At 49.5% G+C, this 27,738-nt stretch overlaps 5 protein-coding genes across 5 annotated transcripts; 3 read left to right on the forward strand and 2 right to left on the reverse strand.

Moving 5' to 3' along the window:
• Window positions 1-127: 127 nt before the first annotated feature.
• On the reverse strand, window positions 128-3,653 carry VFPPC_08512 (hypothetical protein; the record flags this gene model as incomplete). The annotated part of the gene is made up of 2 exons (XM_018287207.1): window positions 128-2,975; window positions 3,034-3,653. 2 exons carry the CDS (start codon window positions 3,651-3,653, stop codon window positions 128-130), a joined length of 3,468 nt encoding a protein of 1,155 aa, XP_018144131.1.
• Window positions 3,654-10,043: 6,390 nt separating this feature from the next.
• Window positions 10,044-12,651, forward strand: VFPPC_08513 (phospholipase c; the record flags this gene model as incomplete). Its single annotated transcript, XM_018287208.1, has 4 exons — window positions 10,044-10,070; window positions 10,169-10,681; window positions 10,748-12,405; window positions 12,477-12,651. 4 exons carry the CDS (start codon window positions 10,044-10,046, stop codon window positions 12,649-12,651), a joined length of 2,373 nt encoding a protein of 790 aa, XP_018144132.1.
• A 2,465-nt stretch (window positions 12,652-15,116) lies between these two features.
• Window positions 15,117-15,383, reverse strand: VFPPC_16107 (hypothetical protein; the record flags this gene model as incomplete). The annotated part of the gene is made up of 1 exon (XM_018293860.1): window positions 15,117-15,383. The coding sequence occupies one exon, from the start codon at window positions 15,381-15,383 to the stop codon at window positions 15,117-15,119; it is 267 nt and encodes an 88-aa protein (XP_018144133.1).
• Window positions 15,384-23,730: 8,347 nt separating this feature from the next.
• VFPPC_16110 (hypothetical protein) lies at window positions 23,731-23,943 on the forward strand (the record flags this gene model as incomplete). The annotated part of the gene is made up of 1 exon (XM_022428993.1): window positions 23,731-23,943. One exon carries the CDS (start codon window positions 23,731-23,733, stop codon window positions 23,941-23,943), a length of 213 nt encoding a protein of 70 aa, XP_022284414.1.
• A 2,187-nt stretch (window positions 23,944-26,130) lies between these two features.
• Window positions 26,131-27,339, forward strand: VFPPC_17814 (Acyl CoA acyltransferase-like protein; the record flags this gene model as incomplete). The annotated part of the gene is made up of 2 exons (XM_022429495.1): window positions 26,131-26,949; window positions 27,022-27,339. The coding sequence occupies 2 exons, from the start codon at window positions 26,131-26,133 to the stop codon at window positions 27,337-27,339; spliced, it is 1,137 nt and encodes a 378-aa protein (XP_022285451.1).
• Window positions 27,340-27,738: the final 399 nt, after the last annotated feature.

Genomic DNA, 27,738 nt, shown 5'->3' on the forward strand with positions numbered 1-27,738 from the left:
AATAAGTGAGTAAATAGACCCTGCAGGCACGACTCGTAATTCGTACACGATGATACACTTTGCATGTCGTAATCATCCAAGTGTCATTTCTGATTGTAAATCTTTATACAAGTGACTGTCGTCAAAGTCATCCCCAAATTGGTGTGTTTTTATATGCTGGTGAATTGTAGCTGTGAAGAACTCGGTATGGTGGCTTTGATCCATCTCGTAGCTGCGCAGGAGAAGCCGCAGCCCAAGGTTCTGAAAATGCTGGCCTATGAAGGAGAGTAGAGTGCCGGCGTATCGTTGACAATGCTGCTAAATCGTCTTGTGAGGTTGTTGTCTGGCCTTGCGACAGAGCAGATGTGCTTTGGCTTCGTACATGGTTCGAATGCAACGGATGACGCTTCATGCTTTCCTGGTTGTTCATATTGAGCTGGGAGGACTGCTGCTCAGGTCGACTCTGTTGCCGGGTTGCTTTTGAAAAAGAGCTGCGTAGGATGGATCGTGGTGGTGGCTCCGGCGGCAAATTCTTGTCTACTTCCGGTGTATGAAGGTCGGTCTCAGATTTGGTGACAATACTCGATGTTGATGCGGATGAACCTAATAAATTCGGCGCGGAGGCAGTAGCCTTGCCTTTATATGCTGTTAGGTTTGAAGGGTCCTGATCCTGGCTGGTCTTAAAGGTGCAGCGCGCTCTCTCATCGTAGGTGGTGCGGGTATTCTGATTCTTCGACATAGCCAAACCGTCCTTTTGCGCCATTCCTTCTGTGCCATGTTCGGCATTGGGGGATACAATTTGCTGGACTACCAACTCTTTGTTCTTAGGAGGTAGCTCTCGCTGCGAAGGTACTGGTTTCCGCCGGATAGTGTATACCTTCTCTCCTGATGCGGCAGCTCCGGAAGCTGGTCTTTGGGAATCGCTATCTCCCTCTTTGTCTTCATGGGATATGAAGGATAAAGCTTCAATCTGAAAGTTCTTAGTGACATTCATCCCTTGGACATTTGTGTTGCTTTTAGCAAAACTGGAACTTGCGATACTTTTGATAGTTCTTGCACTACCCAGATTCTGCACGCTATTGGTTCTGTTCAGGTTCGAAAAGCTCTTGTGACTTCTGCGGCCGTTGATGCCACCGTTATTGTAGCCACTCTCATCGTAAACGCCATCGACAGCTTGATCGTAAATGCTTTCTTCCTTGCTTTCCACGCTAATGATCGTCTTTAATGATTCCTCACTTCGCGTTGACTTCTTGGTCAGCCGCATTGAGGTAGTTGGAAATGCTCGACTGTGCTGTCTGAGCCGTTCTTCCACGTCCATTGGAATTAAGGGGACAGTTTGAATATCATGTGCGGCGAAACTGGTGGTAAAACTGTTCTTTTTATGAGGTACAGAAAACCATTGTAGCTTGCCTGTCTTTTGACTGCTACTGTTTCCGCCGGACCCAGGTGTGATAGTATCTTCTCGGCGAATATCAGCATTTTCGGACCGGGGAGTATCCTTATCGCGAACCGCTTCGTTTGAGTTCTGCTCATGAATAACAGGATGAGATTCACTTATGCTTGAAAAGGAACGGCTGTGCCGAGGTCGGAATCTGGAGGATAGTCGCCTTATACTGCTCCTGGACATGGAAAGTAACGAGCCTCGAGTAGCATCCTTGAGCTGCTGATCTCCAGTCTGATTGGGATTTTTATCCGTATGGCGCTTTCGAGTTTGAGCGCCTTGTGTTGACACACCTCTAAGCGCACTTTTATCAGCGGCCACAGCACCAGAACCGGAAGGGCTCGACTCAATGGAGGCGTTGGAGCTATAAGCACTGTCGGCATTTGATAGTGTTCTCTTTGAGCTGAGGGAAGAGTTGGCGGATGCAATACCGCTGTCTGAGCTAGAGAGCGCTTTTTGAATAACTTGATTCGTTTGTTTACTCTCCGACCACTCGCGGATGGGCTTTGCACTAGGGTCGTCTCTGACATCAAGGACCTCGTTTCTTGAATATTCGGTATCGCATTCTTCGGATGGAGGAGCTACCTCAGTTTTGACGTGGCTGTATGAAGGCTCCCGTGCAGGGCGAGAGTGTGGCGACGAGGATCCCGCCAGTAAGCTATCCTGAGACTCTCCGACTAGATCCCCTGGATACGCGAAGCGGTTTTCAATGGACTCAGGGTGCAACTTCTCACCTGAGGTCCAAGATCTATCCAGTTCAGAGTTTGATGTGACAGGAAACGTACGTTTTGGGCCGTCCTGGTTTTTTATTTTGTTTTCAGCGTCGTTCATCGTTGCCCATCGCACAGTGCTGCTAACGCGCAGATTAGATGCACCACGTGGACCGTGCCGAGGGCTGCCTTTCTGATGGCTTACGTCGTTTGTTACCCTCGTAGCGGTTGGTCTCGCTGGTTCTCCTTCTTCATCACTGTCAAGTGAATAACTAGGTGCCGGCGAAGCGTTTGTGATCCGCAATGTCCCAAATTTGATGGCGCCGAGTTGCTGGTATTCAGATTCACAAGGTGTAATTGGTCGCTCCTGCTCCATCATCTTGGGTAAACTCGGCAATGGCAAATTCGTTTGCGTCTTTCGCTGATCCAAATCACCTTTGTCCTTGTTCTCCGAGCTGCTTTTCTTCGACACCCTCGCACCAGAGAGAACAGACGCTATAGACGCTGAAGGCTGTGAGATATTTGGCAAGCCAGGCACTTTATCGCTAGGAGGTGGCCTCGATGCGAGGCCCGGTGTTCGGATCAATGAGCGTCGACGCATCGGTATGCAGGGCATGCTTGACCCAGAATCGCCGACGACAGAGTCAGGATGTTCAAATGAGGACCTAGACTGAGATGAGCCGCTCGCGGAAGTAGGGTCGAGAACTTCATGTTTGACCGAACTGGCGGGAGGAGAGGATTGGTACTCGTCAAGAAAGTGAGGATTCAAAGGCGATACCGGCAGAAGGTCCAATTTGACGAAGCCCGACTCGCCTAATTCTTTTTGCCGGCTCCCATTATCCGTACTGTGGTATACCAGTGAGCAAATGTTCTCCCAAAACTACAATTGGATGCAATACTGACTTATGTCTTGACACTGACTGCAGGCTAGAAAGACTACCGGTGCTCAAAGTACCTTCTGCTGTGGACTGGCGCCTTGGAACACGTAGTGCTGATTCAGAGTCGAATATGTTTTGCCTTTTCCCGACAAGCGAAACGGACGATTTGGACCGCCTCGATAGTGTAGGACTTGATAATTGGAGTTCGGATTTATTTCTGCGTTTGGCCAGGTTACCATGTTCTGGCCTCTTGGAACCCAGCGATCGCGCCTCAGTTGGTGGTGCAGTCTTATGCTCTTGTTGGACCTGGTCCAGCAACAGACAGCCTTGTGACCCGGCCAGGTAAACATGAGAGTACCGGCTGGTACCGTACGGAGAGAAGTCATCTTGGGAAGCAAATCGGTCTTTTAGGAAGCCAGATGTGACTGGCTTCTGCTTTGACAGGCGGTTTGTGGCCTTCTGGTTCTCTCGGCTTGCTGAGCTCCCCGTAGCAAGTCGGTGACGCTGCTGCGAAGCTGGCTGTGGGTTGCTCCCCGACGACATGGACGGACTGAACGACAAAGAAGGACTGGGAGCTATGTTGCGACGCCTAGCACCTTCATTTCTCCAGAGTTCCTCGCTTGCTCGCTCAAGGTCGAACGACATAGATCCCAAATTCCGGGAGAGGATTGCACACGGCTGTCATGCAACACGGCAGGCGTAAGAATTTGGCAACAAAGTTCTAAGTTGTAAATCCAAGTACGCAGACCCTGATGGACTTGTAAGCAGAAAAAGGAACAAAGTCAGACAGAGCCAGGGTCAAGCATGAACAATAAGGCATGCCGTGTGGCGCCAGATTCAATATTACTACGGATGAGAGGGAATGTCCGTGAGCATTTAGGTTTCCGAAGTTTGGCTTCAAGGCAAAACGCTCTTCGGAAGGGCGGCAGAAAATTCAAGGAATCTAGGCGAGCCACCATGGCCAACGATTTCTCCAAACATTTGACACAGTTGGTGGTTGGACTATGGAGCAGGGGCATCAAAGTTGGCGGAGGTGGTGGAGCAGGCAGACTCCCAGCTGGACAAGGCATCTTTTGTCATTCATGGTTGTTGCTGTTGGATGGCGGTGGAGAGGAGGCGCACGGCATTGGCTCTCAACGGCTCTGAGACGCAGATCAGCCCCAAAGCCAAACGGCAAATGCGCTATCTAACGCTGTCTGGCTCCGAACATGCAATCTTTCCGAGACTCGAACCAGCGTGTGTGGCTGCCAGCGCGTTTGTTGGTTCAAAACGCAAGGTGATTTGGCAAGCTGCGCTGCGTGGCTCAGCCAGCGCTGCTATTTACGACTTGGGCGCCTACCTGCCTGTGAGAAGTAAGACATCGGCCACCTTTGGCGACACAAGGCAACGTATTGTCAGGAGTCAGGACCCCTCAGCGAGATGCCATATGCAGGATTGTTTGGGGGCAGGCCCAAGCCCAAGCCACTTCATTTCAATCAGGAATACCTGGTCACAGGGCTATGGACGAAGAAGCAGAGATTTTGCCAACTGTGCTGCCTTGACCTTCACCGATCGCATGACTACGAAACAACATCGACAAAAAACTTGCCCAAGTAGGCTCCGACTACAACTGACCCTTGCGCCTTTGGCCATACGACGTTACGGTTACGAGACCAAGTTTAGAGCGCGACATGAAACCACCATCGAGCCCACAGTGGCCTTGCCCTGGAGAAATTCATGGGCGGAAACCTGGCATCCCGCTTGCCCGCGCTTCTGGCCAGAAATGATCCAGGGATTTCGAACATGGGTTATACAACGATCCAGTAAATCGTGGAGAACGGTGCCATACGAGTTGTAATCGATCTGGAGCAATGACCATCTGGATTGATCGAAAAGTCATTCCAGTCGTTTTCCAAGGCTGCTCAGCCACTTTCAGTACTCCAAACCCCAACTCGCCTGCCAAGGAATTACCATATCCGACCGTATTCGCCACAGCAAAGGCGATGGCAGATGGTGCGCCACACACCATTACACGAGAACAGCCACGCTGACACGCTGACTACAACCGGGAACGGGGAATGGGGAGTGGAGGGGATGCCAAGATCACGATCGATCAGCCTCCAACTCTCGTCATCATGGCGGTGGACATTCGGCAACCCCATGCTCCGTGCCGCGGACTTATTGTGCCAACGGCCGTTTCAGATGGTGAGAGCTCATCTTACAGGCGGCGAAGCGAATTCTTTGCTCCATACTCCGTAGAGCACTTCCAATGCGACAAAACGCTCGATTCGTTGCGACTCTTGTCGTCTCAGTGGCAACAAAAACACGGGTAAGCTCTGTCAAGGTCCCACACTATTTAAGGTTTCCCATGCTAAAGCTAGAGCTTACAAGTGGATTAACTAATCTCGTAATGGGAAAGTGAAAAGGTAGTTGACGCATTTGGCATTGAACCGTGCGAGTCGTGTGCAACGGGAAGCCTAATACCTCTGGTAGTGATTGGCAAGATGACATTGCCGCAGACATTTCCTCAGGGTTATGTAACGGCGATACAAGTGTGCGAATTGTGTTGCAGAATGTTGAGGCCCAAGAGACAATAGTTGCCTGACATAGATCAGAAATTGAATGTGCTCGCCGCTCATGAACTATCAACTCCACTAGCTGACTTGACATAGGCCACCATACATGCCAAGCCTGGACGCTATGTAGCAAATCTTCAATGATACTCTAATGTGCGACATGCCATATTTTAGCTGGAATGCATCATGTATCGAAAGCTGCAGGCCTGATGCCTCGCCGCCTTGATCACCAGGGATGTATTAGCTAACTCGAAGGTCACCAAAATACGACCTCAATGTGGCACTGCTCCTGGTAATGGGTTTGATTCACAATTGCGGGTTGGAGCTACTACATTGCCGTGATTGAGGTTGTATCGATCACCAAGTTCACGCTTGTGCCCTGCTTGTTTGCCCTCAGCTGTATTGGTGGTCAGGACCAAACGCATGGTTGCCCCAGGGTAAAACGCGAAGATATTGATACCATTTGTCAGGTAAGATAGGGCACCTGCTTTGGCAGGCGTGAATTGGCCATCAACAACATGCCATCGAAAGGCCACGAGGGTGTTACCTGGCTGTTCAGACTGCCCCGGCCCATTCTGGCCGAAGACAAGCCAGTGTTCCCATCGGGCAGCCGTTAAGGATGGCATGGAATGCCCCGGTAAAAAGTAGGGTTGGCTAAAAGAATATGCAGACAAATCGTCATGGCGAGCTGAAAACTCTTGCTAACCTCTAACATATTTGCTTGGGCTGTGGCAAGATTGAACCGAGTCGAGCATGAAGCGATATACAACATGACGTGGAGGTTTGACAAGAATATGCATCGAAAGCCAGGATAACATATGTGACACATATAGTCAATCGGGTTTATTTGCAGCTATAATCAGCAGATACGGGGACACACTCGACCACTATATTTGCGACAAAGCCCCCGATATCATGCCAATATCATGCCTTATTGCATTTTGTCGAACACAGTCGGGCAGGGCATAGTCGCAGATCCTCAAAGAATAGCAAATTCGAGTATCAGTGTCTTTTTCCGTCTATTTTAGGTTCCAAATATGTGGAGAACTGCCTCACGAACCTCAATTTTCTCTTAAATTCCCTTCCTGTGAACAGGCATTGTCCTGACCCGATTTGCCTGGGCGGTGAATACCAAGACTTTCACGACAAGTTCTAGTCTTGATTTATGTCGAGAAAAAGTACCCATCACTACATTCTGTATGAGTCAGCTGGCCGTATCGGTGTATGAAGTTGGGTCACGCTCCAGATTCTGATACGGGATGCGTTTAACGGACTCACGTAGCCTTGTGTGCATGATGTAAATTCTGATATACATCATTGTATAATTCACATACCGGGAACGCTGCAAGTCTATAATCCTAGAACGGACATTGATATCTACCCTGGATTCTACAGATTCCCCAACTTGAGATTTGGACCATGTGGTAAATGTTGCCCTCAGTGAACGGAAACATCTTGATTGATCATATAATGGATCTCTTGAAGAGAGGAGCAAGCAATCTAGACGCCGTTTATATGGAGCAAGTCACTTGCTCTCTGTTTCACCTACAAAATATTTGGCATAGTCTAAAATGGTTGATGCTTTAGTAAAAATAGCCACGAAACTTGACATGATCGAGATGGACAGTGCAACATGCAATTTACCTACCTCCTCCTATCGAATCACCTGAAGACACTTTATGAGTTATAAATCACATACTGTTTTCGCATCGTATGAACTGCTGTGCGGGAGCATTTGGTGTTGAAATGGTGGACGTGTCAATCCTCCCACAGTTCCTGACCTCACGGAAGGACATTTCCAACAGCTCAATTGAAAATAAAAGGGCTTGAACACGGCTGACGGGAAACCAAGCCCCGAATGCTCAACTATTTTACTTCAGCGGGCTAGTTGCTGTCACGCATCTAAGTGTACTCGAAGGGTCCGATGGTTTCTTAAAGGTGCAGCATGTCACCAGATTTATGCCTCTGAGGACCTCCAACATATCAGAAAGGTATTTAACTACAGAGGAACTCGATTGAAGCACCCTGGTCGCTACTCAAGATGGCGGAAACTTTGCAAACTAAGAGATTCCGAATAATGGCATGGTGCTGGGTCGCTCGTCGTGCTAATCTGACAATAAAGGCCACGCCTGCGGCCAGGAAGACCTTGACTGTATATTATGTTGAAGTCCGGTTGACAATCCCCTATCTGTGCTTGTTCTGCTATTGGAATCTGCAGGCTCTTCGGCACATTTTGCGTCGCGCCACGAACAATTTATGACGGTGACTATGGCGCCAGCATGAAGTGACGATAATTTGCCATATCCCCGAGTATGGAAAGCTACCTCTAAGACATCAGGTTCAGACGGGGAATAAAGGAGCAACGATTAAAAGAATAAGGCTTTGTGGCCCACCACAAATCTACTCCCCGATGACATACGTACAACCGTGCGTCCCCATCCAAACCTCATGGACCCTACCAGCATCAACATCTATTCTAGACCCAACCCCATACGTCACCTTCTCGCTGTCAGACTCGTTTGGATACCAGAGCGTTAACTCCCCAGCAAGGACAAGATGTGTCGTCAACCCAGAGTGAGAATGCGGAGGGTAATGAGCGTTGCTGCGGTAGCCCAACGTCAGCCGCGACGATAAAGGACTATCCAAGGTCCCAATAAACTGTAAAAAAAGTTGTCGGGTATCGACGCATGATGCATGTAGCACCCTCCCTGTGCAAGGAAGTGCGTCGTTCAACGCTAGGTAAGACTTACGGTCCGTCCGTCCAGGTGAAGACGTGGTCGAAGCCCCAGGAACGCACTTGCGCTTCGTGCTCGCGGCCCATGATGTGTGCGGTTGTCTGCAGCTCGCGTAAGTGATGCGAGAGGTCAAATCCAGACAATGACGGCGGTGTGAGCAGTTATTGGATAAGTTTTGTCAGGTGGTGATTTGAAGGTATGTTGTGGGACATGGCAAATAAATTCGCCACTGCATTCTGAATGTCGAAGTTCAAATGTTGCTCTTGGCCAATAGGAGCGCTGGGGGTTTTCGAGAACAGCCCCGCTATTTGCTTGCATGCTCAGAAATGAATGGCCCTGCAAATTGCTGCAGACTTGATGCTCCTTTCGGTTAAATATATGCAGGTGGAAGGCTTCACGCCCCGCCGCATCGCCCCGTTCCGCGGAGGCTTGGCCTGGCACATTTTGGCGAGGGAAAACAGTTGGGGCCTTGTGAGAAGAGCGTTGAGGTGTCGTCAAGTCAAGTGTTTGCGGTGTATTTCATCCATGAGCCTGGCACAGCATGTTGGGCGGCTAGACATGTTATGGCCGTTCTTGGCTCAGCCAACCAGACTGCAAAGAGCGTTCAATCAACCGTGCCTTCCTGTTGACACCAGTTTGAACCTTTTGTTCGCTAAGGAAGGCACGATGGTCATGGTCCTTGCTCAGCCCTACCAGGCAATCAAAGAAATTTAATGTATGTCTGGTATGCATGTGTGTATGTTGTCGATTACCTAGGTATGGAGCACTCAACCTTGCATTGAATGCAGCTGCGGGATCCATTTGCCCAAACCGTCAAAGTTAACGACTGGCCTCAACTCAGTCCATCATCAGAATCATCATCATGCATTCGATGTCATCCTCCGCCTTCCCCCCTGGTGTCCCGCCCTGCGCCTCACGGCCATGCGGACAACCTTTCCGCCTGGGCTCAGCCCTGTGTTTCCTGAAGGCCTCTGCTCCTTTCATTTTGCGAAATCATTCACCGGTATTCTCAGCGCACCAATCATGGCCTCAAACAATGTTTCCAGGCATTGTCTGGTCGCATTCTTCCCCCCCTTTTTGCCAATCCATCCATTCTCATTCTTCTCAGCTCTCGCAAAGACTGCTCCAATCACTGATGCAATGATGCACCAGAGCATCTTCACATTTTGATAAGGCTGTGTCCACGATCTGCAGCCACTTCACTAGCTCAGCATTTCGGTGGTTCTGCCCCCAACGAGGCGCGGTGCGCGTGGTGCAAGTTTGGAGATGCTGACAGGGAGTCAGAGGCACCAAGACAAACCAAGTCAAGCAAGAAGTCAAGCAAGACAGGGCCACCACGAGTTTTGGCACTACTGTCACCACTGGAGCTCTGGTTGGTGAGTGAGGCTGTCCTGCATGTCGCTCGATGATCCTCCGCTCCGCTTTTGAGCCGCTTTGCTGACATTTCAAGCTCTACCTCGATACAGAGCAAAAGCTGTGACGTTTGTCAGCTTCAAACTCTTCTCTCTTCTTCCAACTTGGACCTTGTTGACCCAAACATCTGAACGCGTAGCTTGCCTCTTATCACTTTGGCTGGCGACCTGGTTTCGCCTCCTGTGCTTGTCACGCATGCATCGTCTGCCCAGGACTGCCACGGCCTGATGTGCCGTCATCAGCCTCACCTGCTCCTGCTTGGCAAGGTTTGAGATAAGACGGTTGGCCGTCGCTTTCGCCTGAAACAAATAACAGGCTCCGCATCTATCGACATGTCCTTTCTGTGTGGATTTCCAACGGTAAGTCTCAATCGAGATTGCTCAAATAGTGTCAATTGTCCCTCAGAAGCAATCCCGGAGTCAGAAGTTCGCACATGCTGATGTACCCCATTTTCCAGCGTCGTCGTTTCTTGAGCCGCAAGCGCAATGAAGTCGATTGTCCCCAACGAACTCGAACGTTCTCTATTTTCGGTAGCTCAAATAAGAATGCTCGTCAGGCACTGCGAAGCATGGTCGGGGTCACGACCATGATCCCGCCCGATAAATCATCACCAGTATCACCAAGCGGCCCGACGGAAAGCAAGTATATTGGCAATCGCTTTCACGATATTATTGACGAGCTATACGATCAACTGAAAGGCTCGGATAAACTGTTGTCAAAAGCCAAACTGTACAAGTTCCTCAAAGAAGTTCAATGCGAATCGGTTGTTCAAGAACTTGACAAGGACGAGTATGCTGCTGGCGAATTCCGACTTGCGTGGTTGCAAATTTACGGCGCGAGTGCCATTGCGCCACATCCAGAGACAGACTTATCCAAACCACTTACAAATTATTTCATCAACAGTAGCCATAATACCTACTTGGACGGTAATCAACTGTCATCTACAAGCACCCCGGAAGCGTACAGAAATGTATACTATACTTGGCCCCCATTCCATATTGCAATACCCATTCATGTGCTAACGAGCATGTTTCAGGTCCTTTTGAGAGGCTGCCGTTGCATTGAAATTGACGTCTGGAACGGAGAGCCTGTCTCAAGCCGAGAGAGATCAAAGTCTCCTCATGGACGGCACAGCAGAGGCCCGTCGAGGACCTCGCAGACCAATGTAGCCATCATTTCTACACTGGAGAATGTCGACCAAAAAGTTAAAGCGGCAGCACAATTCCTTGGAGACAAGACTTCCCTTCACTCGCGAACACCCAGCGCCCACAGCCGTACCATGGTGGAGGAAGATGTGTCGCCAAGAACAAGTGTCCTGCAGTTGCCAGATTCAAAACAATCGAACGACAAGCTGGACGTCTCTCAGGCAAATGGCCCCAGGTCTCCCCGACAGCCTCAACAACTACCACCGCCCCGAGAACCCAGGCAGCACAGCCCACCAAGGGGTGAGCCAATTGTAACGCATGGGCATACACTGACGGTCCCTTGCGGATTTCGAGAAGTATGCAAGGCGATCAAGGAATCAGCATTCGAAAATAACGACTTGCCCATCATTATTAGTTTGGAAGTGCACGCTGATCACGAACAACAGGATGTTATGGTGAGGATAATGAAGGAGGAATGGCAAGATCTGCTTGTGACCGGACCTCACGAAGATTTTGATCCCAAGTTTAGGCTACCAAAGCTGAAGGACCTGCAACGGAAGATCTTGGTAAAGGTCAAGAAGGCTGCGGTCACCATGGAACCAATAAGTCCACAGAATACATTGGACAGTACTGCACAAGTCGGGTCTCAACCCGATTCTCAAATCACATCGCAAACTACTAGGGAGAGTATTACGCAACTCACATCCCAAAGCACTTATGAAAGCGCCCCGGACCTTCCCACCACAGCCATCGGCGACTCAGATACCTCATCAGAAAATGATGGTTCTCAACCCGTCCAAGTGAAGCCTCCCACGAAGTCTTCCTCTGCTCCACTTCCGGCGCAAGACAGGGCCAGTACTGGCCGCATTTGCCAAAGCCTTGGTGATTTAGCAGTATATACACGAAGCGAACACTTCAAGGCTTTCGAGACAAAGGAAGCAAAGCGGCCGGCTCACATCTTCTCTATCAGTGAGAAGCGTATCCTAGAGCTATATCAACGACATCAGCGAGACGTGTTCCTACACAATAAGAATTACTTCATGAGAGCATATCCCGATAAGATGCGATGGGACAGCTCGAACCTTGATCCCAGCCTCTTTTGGAGACGTGGAGTACAAATGGCTGCAATGAACTGGCAAAATACAGATACTGGTATGATGATCAACGAAGGCATGTTCGCCGGCGGCAGCGGATGGGTTCTCAAGCCTCCTGGGTACCAAAGCAGCGATAAGTCGTCAGAATCCCACGGAGAGGCAACGCCTGGACTTACGCTGGATCTCATCATAACGATATTCGCCGGACAAAACATACCCACTGAAAGTGACGATTCTAGGGATCTTCCAAGAAGCGGAAGCACCATTTTCCCCTATGTAAAAGTCACACTTCATGTAGAAAAGTCCGAACAAGCAACGGGAAAGGATGTTTCCGAAAGCAACTACAGGAAGAGAACAGGCGCAGGCAAGACGAATAGCCCAAAATTTCCCGACTCTAAGAGGCAGCTCAAGTTCACTGGCATAACTCAAGTTGTCCCTGAGCTAAGCTTCGTCAGGTACGCCTTTGTCTCTTTGTCTCTCCACCATCATATTCGTCTCATGGAAACCGAATGCTGACATGTACTAGATTCCGAATAGGCGACGATTCCCGCCTGAACACATCGATACTAGCGTGGGCATGTATTCGTCTCGATCGTCTTCGTCCAGGATATCGCTTTATTCCGCTGTTGGACATGGAAGGCATTCCTATCCCTCGCGGCGAGCTATATGTCAAAATCGAAAAATCCCTATACACAAAGTAGATGACGGCGGATGGGCCAGCGAGAACTCCCCATCAAGCCGTCCCCCCTATCTTCTTGTCGCCGGACATTTGTAATGTAAACCTTTGTTCCCACCAACAGTGGTTCTCAGAAACATGCAGCATAACGCAACATTTTCAATCCAGCCCTTTGAGGCCAACATATCTAGGCGTTGTTTCCTTTTTCTTCTTTTGGGTCTTGTCCCAGGGTCTCACTTGTCGGAAAATATAACCAAGGGCTGGAAAACAGTTGGACAGCCATGGAATTGTTTCGCATCGCAATGCATTGGGATGGCAAGTATGGAGTACATGGTAACGGATACAGCCAGCCACAGGCACCAACAGGGAAAGTTTATCTCGCGTGATGTGTGCAGGTGGCGCCTACATTGTACATTCGAAGGTTTCGTCAGCTACCTCGGAGCATGTCATGAAGCATTTATCATGTTTTCTTTTGCAAATGGTTCAGCTAAGGACCCGTCAGCCTCAATGAACTAAAATTTGCACTATTTGATCGATTGTGCTGTTTATTTTCTTTTTCCACTTCCTGCATGTATCTCGCAAATGCACATCTCTGTCAGGCCTCGTCTCGGCATCTTCTACATTTGGAATAGCTTTGTCTTGTCAGATAAAATGCAGCGGCTTTCCCCTTGTCTCTCCCCGCCCCTAAAAAAAAGACTGCCGAGGGAAGGAGGGAAAAAAAGAGGGTTTTTGTTTCAGATGCAATTCACAATATTTCCGAAGTGAAAACGCGTAGTCGGGTCCAGCCAGTTCCAGCCACATTAGTGGTGTCAACCAGAGCGACAACACCCGAATTTTATCGCTGTCGTTGGGTTTGACGATATGTTTTGTCCAACGGGGGTCGTAGAACAATGTATGCGTAATAACACGTACTATCTGCATGTGGAACAGGGCAGTACATGATCTCTAATATCAGGGTGGTTGACGCCTCTCCGTCTATCGAATGGACAAGTCTAGTGCTCCGTACGCCTCAGTTCCAGGTCGATCCCGGCTGCCTGGTCCTGGTACCATATGTGCGCCCCCGGGGTAGCTTGTGCTACTTGCCCTACTGTTTCTCTCTTGTTTCTTGGCACGAAGTATACTGTTAGTCATTTGTTCAACTTGACGGAGTGTGGAGTGAATACATACCACGTATCGCTGCCGTATTTGGTGGAGGTGTAAGCCAACAGGCTTGGATCTCCGTTTCCCCTGACCGAGCTTAGGATGCCATTTTTGCGCCGTCAATGGAAACCACGATGGACAAGAACAATTTGGCGATGGGAAGTGTTTCACTTCCACACTGAATCCTGGCGGCATTGCTGATTCGTAGTCTAGTCCAGCCAACAAGCCGGAACAAATGGTGAGGATTCCAACAAACTAACCAGCAGGAGACCGGCACAAACCATAACTAACTAGAGAATGTTTACATCAGGTTACAGTCCCAGGCTCGTCAGATAAGTAACCCGGTTGCTAACCCCGCCACCAGAGCGTCGAAACGCTTAATCAGAAACAACCTGACAAAGAGGCGAAGGAAAGACCGCAGTCTCCGCCTCATTTCGTCTGCTGTTAAGAACGTTCCTCAGGCCTGGTGTTTTGAGAATTCGCTGTCCCCGGTTTCGCCAAACCACTCGTAGAACAGGTTTATCAACGTTTACGAACCGCCAAAGATATTTGGAAATAGGATGTTTCTATCTAGAACGAAAAAAAAACGAAAAAGAAATGCAGAAAGAGGTATGAGAATGTGGCTGGGTAAGGGAGAGCCCGAGATACCTCATCTGTCCGTATGATTTGGCCGCATTCTTCATGACGGATCGGTGTGAATATGTTGTGCCGCTCAGTATCTTCTGTTGCCTCAGCCGTTTGTCCTGCCACTACATGGTCCCTGAGATGACAAGTGCTACCAAGCTAGGAAAGAGCTCCGAAGCGATACCCAAGTGTGAAAAGAAGATCGCGTTTCTGATACGTCACTGAGGGCAGTAGTCTTTCTTTGAGCTGTGTGTGTGGTAGTCAACTAATCCGTGTCCTTTCCATCTCGCCATTCATTCTTCTCCTGTGCACCACCAGTAGCTTTTTTGTGCTCATGTCAGAATGCCTGTCCGTGACCCAAACTCAAGGTCACTAATGTCTAGTCTAGCGGATAAAGAGTAGATTGAGACAAGAGGTCACAAGGGGATCAGGGGATCTAGCTCCACCATAGATCGATTACATGCTGGACTCGCCCTTTGAATAGGATCAATTTCTGCGACCATGTCTGAAAAAACCACGAACCGGTGAAGGAAAGTATAGACAGCGAGCCCCTCTGCGACGACGTTTGAGAACGGTGAAAAACGGTGTTGCTCTAGTCTTGGTGCCTTACACATGCGGCCAGTTATGCTGTCGTACCGACCAGGTTGCTGTTATCTCCCTGATTACTATTCGCATGCGTTGAGACAAGAAAGCAAACAACAACAAAAAGGCATACATCATTTTGCCTCACAGGCGAGGCGGTATTGTTCTTGCTAACCCAACGGCAGTTTCAATGTTGTCGAGGTGGAAAGTGGTCGGCACATGATCCATGGAAAATCTCATGCAGCCAGGCATAACGCTGAAGTCCTCGGTTGGCTGACGGCCAAGTTGACAAATACTTGCCATGACTTGACGTCTCTTGGAATGCTGGCGGGTTGCTGGTAAACTTAGGGTCCAAGCAGGGGAGATGCTGGTTGATCTAGCTTCCCAGTCTCGCTGCTGATTCGCTCCCATGCCACTGGATACTGGTGCGGATAGTCCAGGGTTACATTGTTGCTCATCTTCCTGTCATTCCGCCTGCTGGAGGTTGCCATGAAGGCGCAGATCATCCGATCTGCCAGAACGAGCAGTCCGGCCAGTGCAGTCAATTTAGCCGCGCCGGCTTGCCTAATCAAATACCTGCTGGTGTGTTCATCTACCTCAGCACGATGTCCGAGATAGCATTGGAGCTGGTCCATGCCATCCAACTCGAGGTAGAGAATATCCTACCAGGGAAGAATTTTGCACTCCAAAGACCTGATACAGCACCTAGGGATCAGTGGTACAGCTTGTCAGAACGAAACGTCGTATCTTCGAGTTGACAAAAACCATTTCGTCAACGGCTTTGTGGCTACCGTCCATCTGCAAGTGACTGGGCAGCCGCTTCTGCCTCCACTTTGAGTATTCGGTAGTCGTTACCAGAGGCGGCAATTAGCCTGCACATTGACTTGTGGGCGGCAATTAGTTGACAGAATTGTGAGACGAGCACTTGAGGAGCTGAGACATGCCAGTGCTGCACCTTCTGCCAAGCACTTTGATACGCCAGCTTTCAGGTGAAGTGAATGAAGCCATTCAACCCTGTCGTGGGTAAACCCACAACTAAGCCCTCGGAGATATTCACTTCTCTCAGTCTTAGGGTCTGTAATAAGCGACAGCTTGGTCACAACACATTGCATTGCCAACCGTTGTTAGTGTTGTCCCCTGGTGTGGTCTGGTACCTCCGTTGTGTGCAAGGTTCTTAGCGCCGCTGCCAGATAGTGGGCCAGAAGTCTGTGAATCTGACATATCATCTCGCAACATCGGACTTGGCTCCTGGCAGCCATTTGTCGCTTTGGGGAACGGCGGTTCCGCAGTGGTGGTTCCCCAGCATGAGCACTCACCCATGTGAGCTGTCTGTTTTGGCACTAAGATTGCGACTCCTTGGTGATCGTGGAAAATCTGTCTTTGGATCTCAACTGCTTTGTAGGATTGAGTCCGAAGGCCAAGTTTACTAGCCGCCTTGGACGCAATCGCATCAAGTTCCCGAATTGAGCATCTAGCCATCCAAGCAATACGGAATGCCGTCAAAGCCGACGTGAAGTAGGCTGCACCGAACGTTTTGGCGCCCCCACACAAACAATGACATGACCTGTCTGTGTTTGTGAGAGTTGATCGGGGATGTCTGAAAAACTGATATACGACGGAGGCAGTTCCCACAATACAAGCCAAGCTTGGCTATTACACGAGCGAGACGGAAAGAAGTCGGTACACCTCGCTCACGTTGAGTAATCAACCACATAGTTTGTATGGTGTCAAATCGACGACGCACGATTTGAGAAATGCACGACGGACATTCCAACAAGGATGCGGGCCACAGAAGCAAGGCTCGCCGTTGTGGCTATAGTCGGTCTGTCAGGAGATCTGAGGCCGTTAGTGTGAGTTCTGGTTTCAAGCTGGATTTGGCCGAAGACTTTCGGCTTTCCTCGCACAGCTTCCCTAAGCCACAGAGGTTTTGGAGGCTGAAAACGCGCTTACTGAACCACGCAATATTCCAGCTCCATCCAGAAGTTGGGATGATTAACCACACCGCTGTGATGAAAACTGATTGCTATCATCGCATTCGTCCGTAAACGATACTGACATGGCAAATCAATCCACCAATTATGTCTTGTGGACACTCCTACACACTACTCCGTAAGTGACTGGGAAACTAGGACCGTATCCACCGACCAAGAGTGAAATGCGTCTGAGACGGTCTCGTGGCATGTGTACTCCGTACGTACGGAGTATTCGCAACCACATCCATTGCTGGGGACATCGGAGGCTTACCACTCTGCTGGGTGCAAGACAGAGCGACAGACGCTGTCGGACGGTAGAGGGCAAAGGACGCCAACAACGCCTCGATCTTACTAAAGATGCAGGACCACATGCGATCGTAAACTCTGTAATACCATCGCTGATCCAGAGCAAACGCCACCCTCTGCAGAAGATAGGGGCCAAAAGCCTGTGCAAAATCACAGAGTCCTCAGTAGCGGCCGATAGGCTTGGTATCGTTTTTGACAGGTAAAATTGTACGATCTCAGTCGTTTTGTGTATTTGTCAACGGCTGAAAACAAGACTTTACGTTCTTTGGTGCACGGTCATCATGATGTGCTCTGGATGCATGGCTCCAGGAGTCTGTCCGATGCTGTGATAATCATCGGCGGTTGAACGTGTCTATGTATGAGCTCCGTGCTCTGCTGACCGGTCAAGTCGCCGCTGATTTGTTCCACCTTTCATTTCGATAACGCCCAAAATAGCCTAAGCCGCTGCGTTGCCTTGCACGTACCTCGCCTGGTCTTTCAAAGATGTGTGCGCCGAGAGGTCGCAGCTCCCAATCCACTTGATGAGTGTCAAACTCGAATGTGCCACGCTCAACGTGTCCAGAGCCACTAGCAAAAAATCCACTGAGTACAAGCGCTGTGGATAGCCATTCAGTAAAAAAGGAACCTCGGGCTAGGAATTTATTGCAAACACTGAACTGAATTTCTCAGACATTTCTGTTCAAGTCTGGTCGCCTCCTCAGGAATTAGAAGCACTTTCAGAAGTGGATTTGGCTCCAGGATACTTCTGGGGCAAGACAGGGGTCAGGATATGAACTTGCATGTGGCGCCAAAAGCAAAGATCGCGGTACTGGGGTGGGGGATGAATGGATTGGTGGGGGGGATAAAGATGAGGGGATTCCTGTTCGTGCCAGGGTTCAGACCATTCTTCCGATGTGATGAAAGGATGTTCATGTTTGTGACCAGAGAGGCAGTTTAGAAGTTCCATAACTGGCTAGACTCTGTCTGGACATGAAGAACACCTAGGTTCAGCCAGCGAATAGTTTCCAGGAGGATCAACAACAGCTGTTCTCGTGCCATATGCCTTGGAAGCGTGCAGTGACCAGAGAAATTGATTTGGCATGATCGACTCGGGAAAATGGTAAGCTTCTTGGAGAATATGGCAAGTTGGATACTCATCTCGCTAGAAAGAAGTTGTGGCGGGTGGTTTAGCATCCGCGTTGAGCCAGAATCCATGTGCTTCATGCAGTCCAAGTACCAGGCACCCAAACCAGTGTCACGAACGAGTTTGGATGGCCAGCAATGAGAAAGAGGCATTTGGTTGGAAGAATGGCTATGTTAGACCATCCCAGTAGAGATTTTTGCGACCCTGCAGGCTGGAATCTCATCTCCTGTGCGTGAAGCCTCGTCCCCAAAAAAAAAAAAAAAAAGACCGAATCCGCTGGTGCAAGTGTTTATGCAGGCGTAATAAGTGATGCAGGAAAGCAAGCATGTTCCAGCTGCATATACGCCAGGCGTGGGCCATTGGCCGTTCAAGTTGAGAGGCCATACTTGAAGACATCACAGTAACCCCCCGGGCGAACTTGTTCAGACTTTTGGGTATTTTGTGTCAGCATGACAAGATTATAGACCGGGATCTGGGTCGTTCTGGTTCTTAAAACGTACCAAGGCGGAAGAGATACTTTCACTGCAGCTAGCAAATGAAAGGCCTCTTTCGTGCTATATGATGCTAATTATCCATGATAGTGTCCAGCGCCCGGCGTCCAGCTTGGACTAATAAAGGCGCTATCAGTCTGCGTAATAAGCTCACTGACAACAAGGATCATTACAAGTTTGACCAAAGCCGAAAGGTTTCGAACATGAACCAAGCAATGCCTTCGACGGGCTCTAGGAGTGGACAGTCGACCTTCCCAACAGTAATTCTTGTCTTGAAGACTAATCGGACTTGAAAAAGGTGCGGTGCATCGATGCGGCGACTGCCAGATGCGCCAATTGTAACGCCCATCATGCTTCGGTTATGAGAAGGAATTGGCATCATGTCGACTTGTAGCCATGCACAGAATTCCTGAGCCCTACTCCACCCGTGCAACCTGTAGAGAAACGTAGAGTAACGCAGAGTAAGTTGATCCACCGTGCGACAAGAAGTGCTTGAGGAACCTTACCTTACCCTGTCTGTGCCAGCCATTCCAGCTACCTGGTACATACCCCTGGAGGAAATTGGTGGCCATGGCGTGAGACTACCAACTGGCAAGTATTTGGACATGCACTTGGGTGTCTTCGTTTGTGTGTAACTTGTAATGCAAAGTACTCAACAAAGCGTGTGCCCAGGAATGATGCACTAGCAAAGCCAGATATTGGACTATCACGATGGTGGCCAAGGATATTTGCGAGCAAGGCTCGAACGCCAACCGAAACTGGACTGTGTTTTGGCAATGCTGACTGGATCGGGACGAGGGCCAGAGCTGAAAAGCCACACTGCTTTTAGTTTGGATTCTTCAGCGATAGGAAACAGAAGCCAACATTGAAGGCCAGAAATGCCATTTGTGGTGGTCAGGCCCTGTCGACTCGCGGACAAGCACCTTGGGTAGCAGGGTACACGAGGTTTTGTTCGTGCTTATGCTCGCACTGGTGAGGAAACATGACATCTCATTCCGGTGCCTGGAGGAGGGATTGAGCAAATGCTCTCCCCTCGCCTTGATTAGTGGGGTTGTTGCCGAACTGAAGCGACGATCAGGGAAAGAGCGAACTGAGGAATTGCATACCCACTGGTACCTTGCTTGTCCGGACTGGTCACCCAAGATTCAAGGTTAGATTAGAGCGCTAGCTACCTGGGTACGAAGCTACAGCCTGCACATGTGACCTCAAAGCTGCTAGCGCCAGACGGGACTGCAGTCGCTGCATTACTTCATGCACTTGCCCTGACATGACAGATTGGTTACGTCAAGGCTCAAGTCATGGCGAGGACGTTGTGAGTACATGCAATAGTCTCTGACTTCCAATGTTCTTTCCAAAGCGGTACATTGGGCAGCTCTTGCCTCAAGCTCACACAAGACAACCAGGGGGGTGTCTCTGGTGGTCTGTGTGGCCGGTGACCTGTGATCAGTTGGCAGGAGCCGGATGTCGGATGACAGGGAACTTTGGGTGGGAGAGGGAGAATTGCAATGGGATTTCGCAATCTTCTGTGTGGGAAAAAAACAAATACCATGTGTCTTTGTCTGTTACGCAGTCCAAGACGTCACATACATCGAAGCTGCCTCACCCAGGAGTGCATGCATGAAAATTACGCATCACCCCGAACGCCAGGGCTTCGTCCCGCCCCCGGTTCGGCCGTAAATACGATGCAGCTTCAGTCCGTCATTCTCACCCAGACCAAGCAAGCAAGACAGAGGAAAAGAAGGAAACCTGGAGGAGCGACGCAGCCAAAACAAAAGAAGAACAACGACAAAGAAGAAAATATATCGTCCATTTGGTTACGGGCAGCCATCGGGACCAAAAAAGCAACTTCTCCAACAGGACGGATCCTGGTCTCCTGTGTGAGATCCTTGCCTAGTCTTGTGCCCTGTCACCAAACCAGTGGTCCGGAAAGACAGGCAGACAATTCCATGGGTTCAACCGATGCGGCTAACATTCACAGTCAAGCCATATCGAGCAGCTGAGGAACCAATGATGGCTGCTTGCACCCATCAACAGGGCACCTCACCCTGGCTCAGCCTTTGGCTGGGCTGCACGTCCTCTTGACCTGCGTCTGGCATCACCACCTCCAACCTTCTGATGATGAACGTCTTGGACGACGAACCGCCAATGGACGCCCCAAGGGTGGTGACAGGACCGCCACTACCAAATAAGTCTCTCCCATGCACCAAGCACGGAGTAGGTTATCCGGTAGTCGGGTTCATCGTGCTGCAAAGACTGAGCACGTCCTCCTCCCCCGGCCAAGTCAGCCGAAAACACACCTCCCCCAGTCCCCAGAATACGCCCCTCCCATGTCTGTCTTCCAACAAAACGGCCCAGCTTGCTCCGCAATGTTTCTCAAGGGCGGACAGCAAGCGCCACCAATACCACTGCTCGCCGGGTCCTGTCCACACCCCTACCGCCCAATGACCTAGCCATGACAAGAGTCTTTTCGCAAGTCTCACAACCCATTATATGACATGTCTGCTCAAGACCTCAAGACGCCTCCGCTCAGCAAGACTCCGAGACGCCTTCGGACGCCAGCCTACCGATCACCAGTTGTCACGGTTAGTCCAAGTCCAAATTAGTCCATAGCACTGACACAGCTGTGGTCCAGTAACCAGAATGTTGGGTTCCGTCCATTCCCGCTCTAGTAGTCCAGTCCCTGTCGGGTCGACGACTTTTTTGTCTTGGAGTTATTCCCTAACACCACCCCCGTCTTGAACTTGACTAAATCAACCCTTTTTTTTCTCCCACAGTCACCATCATGCTTTAACACTCGCCCCAAAACCATAAATGTTGTCGGCCCCCACACCATTCCAACTATTCTCTCTTACCGGAAAGACTATCAAGCTCATTTCAAACATCCATTCTTCCAAAGCTCCCTAAACTTTTCGACCTTATCACCAAACTATTCGTCATATTGCTTCAAACTCTCACCCGAGTTTTCACTATCACGGCATCCTCAAACTCTTTTGACCTTTCGAAATACGGCAAAATGGTCCCTACTGCTCCTCGTCGCGGCCCAAAACCTACTCCTTCAATGGCTTCACCGATCTGGGATGCTCCGGGGGTGCCAGCACCTACACCAGAGCCCATCGATATTGACGGTATAATTAATTACGGGCCCAAGGTTTGTAGTGCAACGCAACTCTGTTTATTGCAGAAAACTATAGGAAAGCAAACCGGCAGAGGCAGTATGGCTAACGACATCAAAAACACAATAGATTCCTGGTACCAGATGCCCAACCTGTGCCCTTGATGGTAAGGAAGTGTGGGTTATTCCTGGCAGATGCTGTGGATATTGTGGCACGCCGTGTGACAGTCATTGAGTGAGTATGGTTTTACGAACCTATGACTTAGAACAATGCACTAACCTATCTAGCTATCATGCGGTGCTTGATCAGATTGTCAGCGAGTCAGTATTGAAGCAAGTTGGGGATTCACCCCCAAAGCAAGTCTGGGTGGACGCAACTCACCACGATACATCACTGCTCAATACTTGACAGTTCCTTTTTGGGACAGTAATATTTACGTTATCACTGCGGCTCGCCCCATGGCGAGGCAAACGATGATTGGCTGGACAAGTTGCGAAAGCAGCATTCCATTCAGAATGCGCATCAGGATACCCCTTCTTAATAGTTAACCGAGCCTGGCTTTAAGTCTATCAACTCCTTCCCTCACTGCCTTCACACCTGAGTCTCTCTACCTGGGCTTGGGAAGTTTCTCACTCATCACATAAGGCAACGCCGTCAACCACACCGAAATGGAGTTCGAACACCTGCGATCATGCCATCTACCTTGTTCGAAGCGCAGAATCCTTCATGTCGAGTTGAGTGTTCGAACTGTCAGGGGCGATTATCATGATACCCAAGGCGAAGGGTGGTGGGCGCCACGAATTTGCTGGCGCGGATACCCAAGGTTGCAATGTTTGCACACATCAAAAACCATACGTTACCAAGAAACTGCGAAAAAAAAAAAACTCAAAATCCTTGTTTTCTTTCTACTGCTTTTGGAGTTGGGGACTTCAGTGGAAAAGGATCGGTATAAATTTGCACGTGGGCGTTTTTGATGTGGACTCGCGCATTCTGCGTTACGGCAAAAGGGACTTGGGCAGGATTGTCAAATAGGCAACCGTTGAATTATCTCAAAATTATTTCTATTATCAAATGATCCGTGCGTTGTAGGATACCCCGTGCATTTCTCTAGGTCCAGCGAAGGAAGCTGCGGACTGACATCATCTGGGCATTGTTTCCATCTCAAAATCTTGATCTGCTCTATTCACGAATTCTTGCACTTACCACGCTTCCTGTTCCCTGTAAAGCCGCCAGCAGCGAAGAGACCCCAAGTATGTCCTCAGCACTCCTTAGAGATTGGGTCAGTACTTTTAGGCAACCACAGCTATTGTCAACTGCGTCGCCAGATCCAGGAGACCATGACATTGTCCCGGCGATCGGACAGACCTCCATCCAATCTCGTCCAATAAAGGCTGTAGCAAGGAACCAGAGTCTTTCGTACACGTTCCCCTTTCAACGGCTGCATTTGTGACTTGTAAGACGTATATGGGCACAGGTACTCCGAACTGTATGGGCATTTTGTCCATTCTTGCTTATTCTCATCATTGTACGGACCAGAGGCTACATCATCCACTGGCACATGTGCATCACGGGATGCACTCGTCTGATTGGTGGCAAGGTTTGGGCATTGTCCGTCAGACACGGACTTCTGGTAACATGGTGGGTAGAACGAAGTAAGAGGCCGCATGAAACATAGGCTCTTAGGTGCTACCTGCTGAGAGAAGAGAAGCAAGATAGTGTGTGTAACGACCTATGTAGAGATGCGCAACTTAAATGCCCCCTGGTGTTGAAGCGAAGCAACATGAGTGTGTGATTGACATTACGACGGTGCACTCCGGGCTTCAGGACAATGACCTGTCGAGGCGGCGAATATTGGCACTACACGTCCATAGTGCTCTCCTGGCCGTTGATTGTCAGGCGGTTGACTCCAACGTGGCTGAGGCGTTTTACGGGCTTTTGATGACTGATCATCTTTTGGGCGGATAACTCTCCTCATGGGGCATCATTTCGTGATGCTCGGGGACTGGATTTACTGTATATCCCGAGCGGCTTTTTGACATATGTAATGGACCATGTCTCCACCCACTTTTGAAAATCGCATCCTCGCCCTCAAAATACCGTCTGGTAAGTATTAACTGAACCCATGGCAGATTAGATGAAGGGCCCAACAGGCAACAGTCATCTGTGCTTCCACCGTTGTAGGTTTTCCGCGCGGGCAGACGTTGGAACTTGGCATAACTTGCCATGGTTGGTTGAGTGGGGCAAAGCCATCCCGGCTTTTGTAATATCTTCAAAATCAAAATGTGATATCAGCAGGCTGACCGTAAAATTTCGGATGAAACGTGTCACGGTCAAGAATGATGAAATTGCATGTAGATACCCAACTTTGTTTGCTATCCGGAGTATTGCCTCAAAGGACGAAGATATGAAGGGGTGTGAGGGGACTTACAATCCAACAATGTCTCAGTGTGAGCGCGCGGCGCTTGTATTTGGCGCATCTTGTCCCAATGTAGGTCGATCAGACCTCTCAACTCAACTCTGATTTGCTGCTGGCAAACATGAATGGCAGCTTTCAAGTCTTGAGAGACTTATGGCTTTCCGCCTCTCAACAGGGTGACATATCAGATTCTGCGCATTTATTGTCCCTATTTATTTGTCGTACTGTATACCCATCCTGAAGTGGTGTATGCTCTCTAAGTTGTCCAGCAATCTTCTGGAAAGACAGCATTCCCCTGGCGGCGTCTTGATCAGACCGTGACGTGCACCACGGACAAGACATCCTTCCATGTCGTACCCCCCAGTCTTGTATGGATTCTTCGTAAAGACTGTAATATTCTCGAATTTCCCACAAGCCTGGGAGCCGTGGTGAACAATGTCCAAAGTTGTGCAACACGACAAGTCGTGAACCCCGCGGGCGGCCAACCGGATATGAGCGATGACATATCAGCTGGGAGGAGGCGGCTTGCAGACCCGGTCATTGGAATGCCGGATTGGAGATCTACAGATCTGATCGGAGGCACGTTGGCCACCAACAAGACGCAAGCCTAAACCCTGTAAATCAATGCAACATGCCCAGGATTTCATCCATTGGATAGGTGGGCAATCGTCTGCCTGCTGGAGATTAGGAACATGCATAAAGGACTGGAAGTGGGCTTGCCTCTTCTCCCGGCAATCTGGCAATCTGGTTCACTGCCAAACGCAGGTCGAAGATGAATGACTGCACACGACCAGCATACAGCTTGGACGTACAGTCTGACGTAGCACGTCGAGTTTCCGCTGCCATTAGATAGTGACATGGGGATGGGATGACATCGTTTGGCGTTGCATAATTCTATTTGTAGCCATAGAGCGGGTCCGTTAGCCTGACATCTGGTATTACATGCTGTAGAATATATCCTGCCAGCATGACTTGTCGTTGTAAGTGAAGGCACTCGCCGTGATAACACGAATGCAGAATGTCCATGACACGAAGATGAGGCCAGTTCCGCGCTTTTAGCCAATAGAAGGCTGTGGCATCCACTGCGTCGGCATCATGTAGCAGGGTCCAACCCGGATTTCGGTTTAATTTCTTTTGTCGTAACCGGCTGTCTGGTACCAGGGGCATGATTCGAATGGGATATCCTGATGAGCAGAGAGGCAACGGCGAAATCGGGGGGGGGGCTGGTTGTATTCCCACCGCGATTGCCATGATCAAGGTGAATACAGAGCACTGATTGTGGTGGTTTTGTCTCAAAAACTCAGGAAATTACCATCCAATATGGCTCAGATTCGAGTCAGCTCGATTGTGAGATATGACATTGGCGGGAGGGACGAAGAGACATGGATCGTTGAGGTTGCTGGTGGTTGATTGTTGCTGCCAGCTGGCAGCTGGCAAAACATATCTGGCACCTGCCAAAACGAAACTACACGTACCAGACTCGAATCGTCATGAATACAGAAGCGAGCAGGTGCCGATTTCCAATTTAGGTCCTAGGCACCTGCCTAGGTACAAGCAGGTCGGTGCCTTGATGATTCCAACATGAAGCACTTTTCGTCGCTTCTTGACTTCTCTGTCCTCTATTTTCGACAGAGTATTGCCACGGATTCCCAGCGCTGTGAGTGCTATTCTTTGTTTACATCCTCTTTCTAATACCACACTATAACTTAGACTGTAACTGCATGACTATTGTCACCATGTCGACCACTGAACTGAGCAACGGTGAATCTAGCAATCATGAACCCGGCAAAAATGGACCTGGCAATGATGAATCAGGCCACGATGAACTGCGCAATGGTGAGCCCGACAACGAGGGAGAAGACGTCGTTTGCAAAAGAGCCACCCCCGAGCAGATGACGTTCCATTTTGAAAACAACAGTCAGATGCACGCAGCCCCTTTGGCTCGCTCACAATACATCCAAATAAAATCCAATCTGTTGACATACAAAGCCAACGTTGGAACCACACAGCATTGGGTCTTGTTCAAGCCAGGCGATCCGAAAACCATCATCTCGAGTTGCAGTATATACTTCCGGGATGCAATTATTAACACTGGACGAGGCATGGAGTCGACCAACATCGCCATAATTACCGATATTTTTACGCATTTAGACTTTAGAAGGCGGGGAATGGCCACCAAGTTGTTGACCAAGGTACAGCAAGTGTTAGACAACATGGAACAAAAGCACGCGGCACTCAGCATTATTTACAGCGGTGCAAACAATGGACTATACAACACGCTAGGCTGGAAACCACACCGCGCCTCCCATCAGCGCATACGCGTTGGCCTTGAACAGATTGCAAAACCACAAAGAGACGACACAACCAGAATCCTCACTCCCAAAGATATTTATACCCTGTCTAGAGAATCAGTGAACATGGCGAAGCTTCGACTCTCATCTCTTCGACACTATAAGGCTATGCTTGCACAAGTCTTACCCACAGACCTTGTCGTAGGAAGGCACCTGTGCAGGTCACGAGCCCTGGAATGTCTGTTAAACTCGCCCAAAGCCAGGGTACACACGCGAATCAGTGGTGTCTTGTGCTTTGGTGATACGGACAAGAGAGACGCTTATGCGTGGGCTTAGTGGGTTCCCGACTTCTGCGGGCGCAAGCTTTATATTGGAGAAATTGCCATAACTCGATATAATGGATTGGAAGAGGCTATTGCAAAGATCCTTCACGAAGCCTTATACCAGGCCTGCGCCTATGGGCTAAAGGAAGTTGTTATGTGGGATCCTTCGTCTGAGGTAATTCAAGCAGGTGGTATTGTTGCAAGGAAGTTACGAGGTGGCGTTCTGCCCGTTTACGAAGACCGCTTTGAAAACATACCCTGCGTTCGACAACATAAGGGTAAAGCAGCAGAGGTGGAGCTAATGACACATGAATTCCATACTTGGTGTTAAATTTATGTTGGAAGTCTCCAGGAAAGGTCGTGTGTGGCGTTGAACAAATGTACCACAGCTTGCACTCTAGTTTTGATTCCAAATTATCTTTGGAACCTAATCCAATTGGCTGTTCTATTTCCTGATCGGTGTGGCAATTTGACAGCTGAGGCCACTCAGTGCAGGGGTTCGAATCGTTGATTGGGGGTTTGGCAATTCACGGTGTCTCATATAAGAGGAGCTGTGTGCTGTGAATTCGAGTATCAATCGTATTTGTCGTACTTGAATTGATTCATGGCTCACGTTGTTGTGAATGGTACTACTTTACGTCAATTGAAGGTGCAAACCTTTGCTTAGAAGCGTGCTGTGACCGCCTTGTCAGACCCAAAAGTTTATATAAATGAACAGCGAGGTTGGCCA

The sequence above is a fragment of the Pochonia chlamydosporia genome, chromosome 4 (assembly GCF_001653235.2).
Source record: "Pochonia chlamydosporia 170 chromosome 4, whole genome shotgun sequence".
Taxonomy (NCBI): domain Eukaryota; kingdom Fungi; phylum Ascomycota; class Sordariomycetes; order Hypocreales; family Clavicipitaceae; genus Pochonia; species Pochonia chlamydosporia.